General features: G+C 44.7%; 1 protein-coding gene across 1 annotated transcript in view; it reads right to left on the bottom strand.

The window, feature by feature from the left end:
• Nucleotides 1–10000, bottom strand: part of LOC139409827 (netrin receptor DCC-like) — a 567888-nt gene that overhangs the window by 130435 nt on the left and 427453 nt on the right. The window contains exons 15-16 of the mRNA XM_071155214.1: nucleotides 8094–8204; nucleotides 4631–4825 (exon numbers count right to left, since the gene is read on the bottom strand). Of these exons, the coding sequence (XP_071011315.1) occupies nucleotides 4631–4825; nucleotides 8094–8204 (306 nt within the window). The remainder of the gene's footprint in view (nucleotides 1–4630; nucleotides 4826–8093; nucleotides 8205–10000) is intronic.

Genomic DNA, 10000 nt, shown 5'->3' with positions numbered 1-10000 from the left:
TTTAATGAGACTTCTATGGTGTTGTGGGAGTGAATGATAGAATCCATCAAGTGTCTGGCAGTCAGCCATTTCTAATCACGCTTTTTCCTCATGGTAATCACTTGCGTTCCATTGCCCATGAAGACAAGAAGGAATACTCCGGTTGGAACTTTATTGAAGCTATATGTTAAAAACATCCTAATGATTGATTCTGTACTTAGTTTGAAATGTTTCTTCGACCGGTAATATCACTTTTTGAAGTTTTTGACCAATGTAACGTTGACCAGAATGAGCGATTGGATATGTATACCAAACGCGCTAACAAAAGAAGGTATTTGGACATAAATAACGGACATTATCGAACAAAACAAACATTTATTGTGGACCTGTGATTCCTGGAGTGCTTTCTGATGTAGATCATCAAAGGTAAGGGAATATTTATCATGTAATTTCTTGTTTATGTTGACGCCATCTTTGCTGCTGTGGTGTTTTTACTTCTGAGCGCCGTCTCAGATTATTGCATGCGTTTCTTTTTCCGTAAAGTTTTTTTGAAATCTGACACAGCGGTTGCATTAAGGAGATGTATATCTATAATTCGATGTGTATAACTTGTATTATCATCTACATTTATGATGAGTATTTCTGTTGAATCGATGTGGCTATGCAAAATCACTTGATGTTTTTGGAACTAGTGAATGTAACGCACCAATGTAAACTCAGATTGTTTTTATATAAATATGAACTTTATCAAACAAAACATGCATGTATTGTGTAACATGAAGTCCTATGAGTGTCATCTGATGAAGATCATCAAGGGTTAGTGATGAATTTTATCTCTATTTGTGGGTTTTGTGACTCTGGCTGGAAAATCTTTTGCTGGAAAAAAATGTCTGTGTTTATCTGTGGCTATATGGTGACCTAACATAATCGTTTGTGGTGCTTTCGCCGTAAATCCTATTTGAAATCGGACACTGTGGTGGGATTAACAACAAGATTACCTTTAAAACGGTTATATGATACATGTATGTTTGAGGAATTTGAATTATGAGATTTCTGTTGTTTTGAATTTGGCGCCCTGCACTTTCACTGGCTGATGTCATATCGCTCCCGTTAACGGGATTGCAGCCCTAAGAAGTTTTTAACAGACAACCTGTCTTCAACAGCTGGGGTTATTAAGTCCTGTATGTGGACTGTCTGGTATCGTTCTGACAGTGTCCTCCATACATCACCCATAGAGGACCTGCCGCAGGACAACAGAGAGAGGTCAGACGCCTCGACCATGACAATCTCATCCGAGCTAGTCTCCCTAAAAAAGATTCAAGCACTAACATCTTCATTAAAAATAAATATGCCACATTTGCAGAAGGATTACCCTTCCAGAATGTATTCATTAGGCATAGAGCACGAACAGTAGCACAGCTACAACCCACAGGTACAACCCACTGCTAAAACCCACAGCTACAACCCACAGCTACAACCCACACCTACAACCCACAGCTACAACCCACTGCTACAACCCACAGCTACAATCCACAGCTACAACCCACAGCTACAACCCACAGCTACAACTCACTGCTACAACCCACTGCTAAAACCCACAGCTAAAACCCACAGCTACAACCCACTGCTACAACCCACTGCTACAACCCACTGCTACAACCGACTGCTAAAACGTCATGGCTTTAGAAGATTCTGATAGGCTAATTGGCATCATTTGAGTCAACTGTGGATGTATTTCAAGGCCTACCTTCAAACTCAGTTTCTCTTTGCTTGACATCACAGGAAAATCAAAAGAAATCAGCCAAGACCTCATAAAAATGTAGACCTCCACAAGTCTGTTTCATCCTTGGGAGCAATTTCCAAACAACTGAATGTACCACGTTCATCTGTACAAACAATAGTACGCAAGTATAAACACCATGGGACCACGCTGCCGTCATACCGCTCAGGAAGGAGAAGCGTTCAGTCTCCTAGAGATGAAAGTACTTTGGTGTGAAAAGTGCAAATCAATCCCTGAACAACAGCAAAGGACCTTGTGAAGATGCTGTAGGAAACAGGAACAGAAGTATCTATATCCACAGTAAAACGAGTCCTATATCGACATAACCTGAAAGGCCGCTCAGCAAGGAAGAAGCCACTGCTCCAAAACCTCCATAAAAATGCCCGACTACGGTTTGCAACTGCACATGGGGACAAAGATCATACTTTTTGGAGAAATGTCCTCTGGTCTGATGAAACAAAAATAGAACTGTTTGGCCATAATGACCATCGGTATGTTTGGAGGAAAAAGGGGGAGGCTTGCAGGCCGAGAACACCATCCCAACCGTGAACCGTGAAGCCCAGGGGTGGCAGCCTCGTGTTGTGGGGGTGCTTTGCTGCAGGAGGGACTGGTGCACTTAACAAAATAGATGGCTTCATGAGGCAGGAAAATTTAGGTGGATATATTGAAGCAACATCTCAAGACATCAGTCAGGAAGTTAAAGCTTGGTCGCAAATGGGTCTTCCAAATGTAAATTTTTTTTTAATTTTTAATCATTTAAAGGCAATGCTACCAAATACTAATTGAGTGTATGTAAACTTCTGACCCACTGGGAATGTGATGAAAGAAATAAAAGCTGAAATAAATAATTATTTCAACTATTATTCTGACATGTCACACTCTTAAAATAAAGTGGTGATCCTAACTGACCTAAGGCAGGGAATTTTTACTAGAATTATATGTCAGGAATTTGTGAAAAACTGAGTTTAAATGTATTTGGCTAAGGGTGTATGAAAACCGACTTCAACCTAAATTTTTTTTTACTAGGATTAAATGTCAGGAATTGTGATAAACTGAGTTTAAATGTATGTATGTAAACTTCTGACTTCAACTGTATATAGAGGGACACAGATAAAAAGGGAGACAGAGAGTAGGGGCCGGGGAGGGATTCGTAACCAAGTCGCCACCAAGTGGTAAGTGTTTACCGGAGTATGCAGTACTACCCCTAACCAGACTGGTACCATGTTCAGTATACAGTACTACCCCTAACCAGACCATGTTCAGTATACAGTACTACCCCTAACCAGACTGGTACCATGTTCAGTATACAGTACTACCCCTAACCAGACTGGCACCATGTTCAGTATACAGTACTACCCCTAACCAGACCATGTTCAGTATGCAGTACTACCCCTAACCAGACTGGTACCATGTTCAGTATACAGTACTACCCCTAACCAGACTGGTACCATGTTCAGTATACAGTACTACCCCTAACCAGACTGGTACCATGTTCAGTATACAGTACTACCCCTAACCAGACTGGTACCATGTTCAGTATACAGTACTACCCCTAACCAGACTGGTACCATGTTCAGTATACAGTACTACCCCTAACCAGACTGGTACCATGTTCAGTATACAGTACTACCCCTAACCAGACTGGTACCATGTTCAGTATACAGTACTACCCCTAACCAGACTGGTACCATGTTCAGTATACAGTACTACCCCTAACCAGACTGGTACCATGTTCAGTATACAGTAATACCCCTAACCAGACTGGTACCATGTTCAGTATACAGTACTACCCCTAACCAGACTGGTACCATGTTCAGTATACAGTACTACCTCTAACCAGACTGGTACCATGTTCAGTATACAGTACTACCCCTAACCAGACCATGTTCAGTATACAGTACTACCCCTAACCAGACTGGTACCATGTTCAGTATACAGTACTACCCCTAACCAGACTGGCACCATGTTCAGTATACAGTACTACCCCTAACCAGACCATGTTCAGTATGCAGTACTACCCCTAACCAGACTGGTACCATGTTCAGTATACAGTACTACCCCTAACCAGACTGGTACCATGTTCAGTATACAGTACTACCCCTAACCAGACTGGTACCATGTTCAGTATACAGTACTACCCCTAACCAGACTGGTACCATGTTCAGTATACAGTACTACCCCTAACCAGACTGGTACCATGTTCAGTATACAGTACTACCCCTAACCAGACTGGTACCATGTTCAGTATACAGTACTACCCCTAACCAGACTGGTACCATGTTCAGTATACAGTACTACCCCTAACCAGACTGGTACCATGTTCAGTATACAGTACTACCCCTAACCAGACTGGTACCATGTTCAGTATACAGTAATACCCCTAACCAGACTGGTACCATGTTCAGTATACAGTACTACCCCTAACCAGACTGGTACCATGTTCAGTATACAGTACTACCCCTAACCAGACCATGTTCAGTATACAGTACTACCCCTAACCAGACCATGTTCAGTATACAGTACTACCCCTAACCAGACCATGTTCAGTATACAGTACTACCCCTAACCAGACCATGTTCAGTATACAGTACTACCCCTAACCAGGCCATGTTCAGTATACAGTACTACCCCTAACCAGACCATGTTCAGTATACAGTACTACCCCTAACCAGACCATGTTCAGTATACAGTACTACCCCTAACCAGACTGGTACCATGTTCAGTATACAGTACTACCCCTAACCAGACTGGTACCATGTTCAGTATACAGTACTACCCCTAACCAGACTGGTACCATGTTCAGTATACAGTACTACCCCTAACCAGACTGGTACCATGTTCAGTATACAGTACTACCCCTAGAGAACTCACCCAGGTTTTCTATGGCGTAGTATCGCTGCTTACTGTCCACCCTGACCGTCTCAGCGTAGGGACTTCCTACTCCGTAGCCAATGATGTAGCCCCGTACTAGGATGTTGGGGTTTAGGGGAGGAGTCCAGCTCATGATGATGCTGTTGGGCAGGGGTCGAACATGGAGGGAACTCGGCTGGTTCGGGACTTGGCTCTCTGGAAAGAAAATGTACGACAAAGTGGAATGCTTCAGGTACAATGATCGGATATGAAAAGCCAACTGACATTTAGGTGTTGACCTGTTGCTCCCTCTACAACTACTGTGATTATTATTATTGGACCATGCTGGTCACCTATGAATATTTGAACATCTTGGCCCATGTTCTGTTATAATCTCCACCCGGCACAGCCAGAAGAGGACTGGCCACCCCACATAGCCTGGTTCCTCTCTAGGTTTCTTCCTAGGTTTTGGCCTTTCTAGGGAGTTTTTCCTAGCCACCGTGCTTCTACACCTGCATTGCTTGCTGTTTGGGGTTTTAGTCTGGGTTTCTGTACAGCACTTTGAGATATCAGCTGATGTAAGAAGGGCTTTATAAATAAATTTGATTTGATTCAGATAATACGGAATCACCATGGAAACGGGCCTAAAATGTAACAATGATAATATATATATACAGTGGGGCAAAAAAGTATTTAGTCAGCCACCAATTGTGCAAGTTCTCCCACTTAAAAAGATGAGCGAGGCCTGTAATTTTCATCATAGGGACACTTCAACTATGACAGACAAAATTAGGAAAAAAAGAAGAAAATCACATTGTAGGATTTTTTATTAATTTATTTGCAAATTATAGTGGAAAATAAGTATTTGATCACCTACAAACAAGCAAGATTTTCTGGCTCTCACAGACCTGTAACTTCTTCTTTAAGAGGCTCCTCTGTCCTCCACTCGTTACCTGTATTAATGGCACCTGTTGGAACTTATGTATTGATGACTCATCAGTGGTATTGTGTAACACAGTCATGCATGTACACATTTAACCTAGCGGTGGTTCCTGGGAATCTGACCCACGATCCTGGCGTGTTCAAGCGCCACGCTCTACCAACTGAGATATTTAGGACCAACATTTTGTTTTTATCCTTTGATGATATTTTCACACAGTATATCGACTTGTATGAATGATTTGTGTTTTTTTCGGGGTTTTTTTATACGTCAAATCAAATCCAATCCAATCAGAAACAGTACTAACATCCTTCTAACTAAAGCTAATGTGATCCGACAGTTTGTGATAATCCTCTAGGAAAGAGGACGCTGAGAAGACAGTCCGAGGTTAATATCAGTTTATTGAGTGATAATCCATTAGAATTGCATTAGGTCCCTTGTCATCTCTTAAAATCATCTGCCTGATTGATCCCTGCCTTATGTCACCACTCTCCTCCATGACCTGTTCACATGTCCTTCCTAATTGCCTGGCTGCCAAAGCTTGTTCTAATCAGGTTATGTAGAATTTATATGAAACAAAAAAAATGATTTTAAGTTGTGCCAGGCATAGTTAGTATCCGAGTCCCAAATGGCATTCTATTCCTTATTTAGTGCACTAAAGTGGGCCCTGTTGGCACCTGTGGGCCCTGTTGGCACCTGTTGGCACCTGTTGGCCCTGTTGGCACCTGTTGGCACCTGTTGGCCCTGTTGGCACCTGTTGGCACCTGTTGGCCCTGTTGGCACCTGTTGGCCCTGTGGGCCCTGTTGGCACCTGTGGGCCCTGTTGGCACCTGTTGGCACCCGTGGGCCCTGTTGGCACCTGTGGGCCCTGTGGGCCCTGTTGGCACCTGTTGGCACCTGTTGGCACCTGTTGGCACCTGTGGGCCCTGTTGGCACCTGTGGGCCCTGTTGGCACCTGTTGGCACCCATGGGCCCTCTTGGCACCTGTGGGCCCTGTGGGCCCTGTTGGCACCTGTGGGCCCTGTTGGCACCTGTGGTCCCTGTTGGCACCTGTGGGCCCTGTTGGCATCTGTTGGCACCCCCGTGGGCCCTGTTGGCACCTGTTGGCACCCGTGGGCCCTGTTGGCACCTGTTGGCACCCGTGGGCACTGTTGGCACCCGTGGGCCCTGTTGGCACCTGTGGGCCCTGTTGGCACCTGTTGGCACCCGTGGGCCCTGTTGGCACCTGTTGGCACCCGTGGGCCCTGTTGGCACCCGTGGGCCCTGTTGGCACCTGTGGGCCCTGTGGGCACTGTTGGCACCTGTGGGCCTTGTTGGCACCCGTGGGCCCTGTTGGCACCTGTGGGCCCTGTGGGCACCTGTTGGCACCTGTGGGCCCTGTGGGCACTGTTGGCACCTGTTGGCACCTGTGGGCCCTGTTGGCACCTGTGGGCCCTGTTGGCACCTGTGGGCCCTGTTGGCACCTGTGGGCCCTGTTGGCACCCGTGGGCCCTGTTGGCACCACTTTAGTAATAGGTTGCCATTTGGGACGGTGGCACAGTGGAACTAGACATTTTGTTCTTTTAGAGTTTGAAGGCTGCCAGTCAAGCAGTCCAGTATCATCCACATCAAATTGCCAGTGGATGACTGCACAGCAGGTTTGTATGATGCTCAATATGTTACAACTGTTTATACACCTTGGCCTCACCACTGTCTAAATATTTAAAACAATCACTGAATACAAGAGTCCAGCCCTGCCTCAGGGAATAGAGACAGAGAGAGACATGGTAGTGGAGGAGGAAGAGGAGAATAGAGACATGGTAGTAGAGGAGGAAGAGAATAGAGACAGAGATATATATACATGGTAGTAGAGGAGGAAGAGGAGAATAGAGACATGGTAGTAGAGGAGGAAGAGAATAGAGACAGATAGACATGGAAGGAGAGGAGGAAGAGGTGAATAGAGACAGAGAGAGACATGGTAGTAGAGGAGGAAGAGGAGAATAGAGACAGAGAGAAACATGGTAGTAGAGGAGGAAGAGGTGAATAGAGACAGAGAGAGACATGGTAGTAGAGGAGGAAGAGGAGAATAGAGACATGGTAGTAGAGGAGGAAGAGGAGAATAGAGACATGGTAGTAGAGGAGGAAGAGGAGAATAGAGACATGGTAGTAGAGGAGGAAGAGGAGAATAGAGACAGAGAGAGACATGGTAGTAGAGGAGGAAGATGAGAATAGAGACATGGTAGTAGAGGAGGAAGAGGAGAATAGAGACATGGTAGTAGAGGAGGAAGAGGAGAATAGAGACAGAGAGAGACATGATAGTAGAGGAGGAAGAGGAGAATAGAGGCATGGTATTAGAGGAGGAAGAGGAGAATAGAGACATGGTAGTAGAGGAGGAAGAGGGTAGGCTTGTGTCCCTAATGGCATCCTATTTCTTAGGGCACTACTTCTGTCCAGTGTCTATGGGGATCTTGTTAAAAGTAGTGCCCTTCAAGAAATAGGATGCCATTTGAGAAGCAGAGTGAAGAGACAGAATGAAGTGTAAATAAAGTGTCTTTGTGTCTTTACCGTCAAGGTCATTCTCTGGCGTCTCGGCGGTGAACCACTCGCTGGCCGGGCCCGTGCCGTTAGCTGTCATGGCAGAGACCTGGAAACTGTACTGACTGCCTTTTTCCAGCCCTGAGAGGAGAGAGGATGTTGTGACAGACACATCTGTACTGACTGATTTTCTACAGCCCTGAGAGGAGAGAGGATGTTGTGACAGACACATCTGTACTGACTGCCTTTTTCCAGCCCTGAGAGGAGAGAGGATGTTGTGACAGACACATCTGTACTGACTGATTTTCTACAGCCCTGAGACAGAGACGCACAACAACGTCAGAAAGATATTTTTAAAGAAACACGACGACACATAGATGTTAATGAAAACAGTACTTTACACAAACCTGAGTCTGTAAACACGGGGTGGTAAACACGACAACATCACAGAGACATGTTAAACACCCTACAGTGTCTGTGTGGTTGAGTGGTAACATCCATCACACTAAACATGCAGAATGGTAATGGGTTCAATCCCCACAACAGCTTTTAACACTCTCAAGACATCCTCAGATGTTAATGTCTCTTCCTTTCTTCCTTTCCTTCCATTTGAACCCATCAAAAACATCTCTGTGTTTATTTTTCATGGATGAATCTGGGCAAGAATATATAAATATGTTTAATGTAACCTTTTATTTAACTAGGCAAGTCAGTTAAAGAAAAATATTATTTAAAATGATGGCCTACTCCCCCGGCCAACCACGAACAACGCCGGGCCGTCCTATGAGACTCCCAATCACGGCCGGTTGTGATACAGCCTGGAATCGAACCAGGGTCTGTAGTGACGCCACTTGCACTGAGATGCAGTGCCTTAGACCGCTGCGGCACTCGGGATCCAATAGCTATAGCTTCAATCTCCTTCAAAACCATCAACACATCTCTGTGTTCATTGTTAGTGGCAGTTTCTGCACATTCAAAGGCTGAATATTCATTGTTGCATTACAGAGAAACTATCAGTGGGTGAGTACATCCTCACTATTCTCTACAGATGATTGTGGGTGAGTACATCAGCACTATTCTCTACAGATGATTGTGGTTGAGTACATCCTCACTATTCTCTACAGATGATTGTGGCATCATCACTATTCTCTACAGATGATTGTGGGTGAGTACATCATCACTATTCTCTACAGATGATTGTGGGTGAGTACATCATCACTATTCTCTACAGATGATTGTGGGTGAGTACATCCTCACTATTCTCTACAGATGATTGTGGGTGAGTACATCATCACTATTCTCTACAGATGATTGTGGGTGAGTACATCAGCACTATTCTCTACAGATGATCGTGGGTGAGTACATCATCACTATTCTCTACAGATGATTGTGGGTGAGTACATCAGCACTATTCTCTACAGATGATTGTGGGTGAGCACATCCTCACTATTCTCTACAGATGATTGTGGGTGAGTACATCATCACGGACGGAGGGACAGACGGACATATAGAGACAGAGACAGAGAGAGGGACAGACAAGCTCTGGTCAAAAGTAGTGTACTATATAGGGAATAAGGTGCCATTAAGGACACACCCTAGGATTAGTAGAGCACACACACACTCTCCCCCCTGTCCTTTAAGACCAGGAACCCATCTGAATCACTAAACAATAATAAGGAATATTCTTTTCATCCAAATTCAGTGTTGGAATTGAAATAATACCATAGGTCAGTAAAATTAACAAGTAGTTAGTTATCTCTGTTGTGGTGTGTGGAGCTCACATGCCCCCCCTCCCCCTTAATAACCCTGAGGCCAGGTATCCCCCCCCCCCCCCCGTCTGTCTCTGCCTTAGATGCAGCCGCTCGCAAATTGAACAATCTATTTTCGTCTTCAAACCATATCAGCCGAGTCTCCCATTACGAAAACACCGGTCCGAC

Source organism: Oncorhynchus clarkii, chromosome 5, assembly GCF_045791955.1.
Source record: "Oncorhynchus clarkii lewisi isolate Uvic-CL-2024 chromosome 5, UVic_Ocla_1.0, whole genome shotgun sequence".
NCBI lineage: Eukaryota > Metazoa > Chordata > Actinopteri > Salmoniformes > Salmonidae > Oncorhynchus > Oncorhynchus clarkii.
The sequence above is the reverse complement of the archived record's forward strand: the minus strand, read 5'-3'. Positions and strand labels throughout refer to the sequence as shown.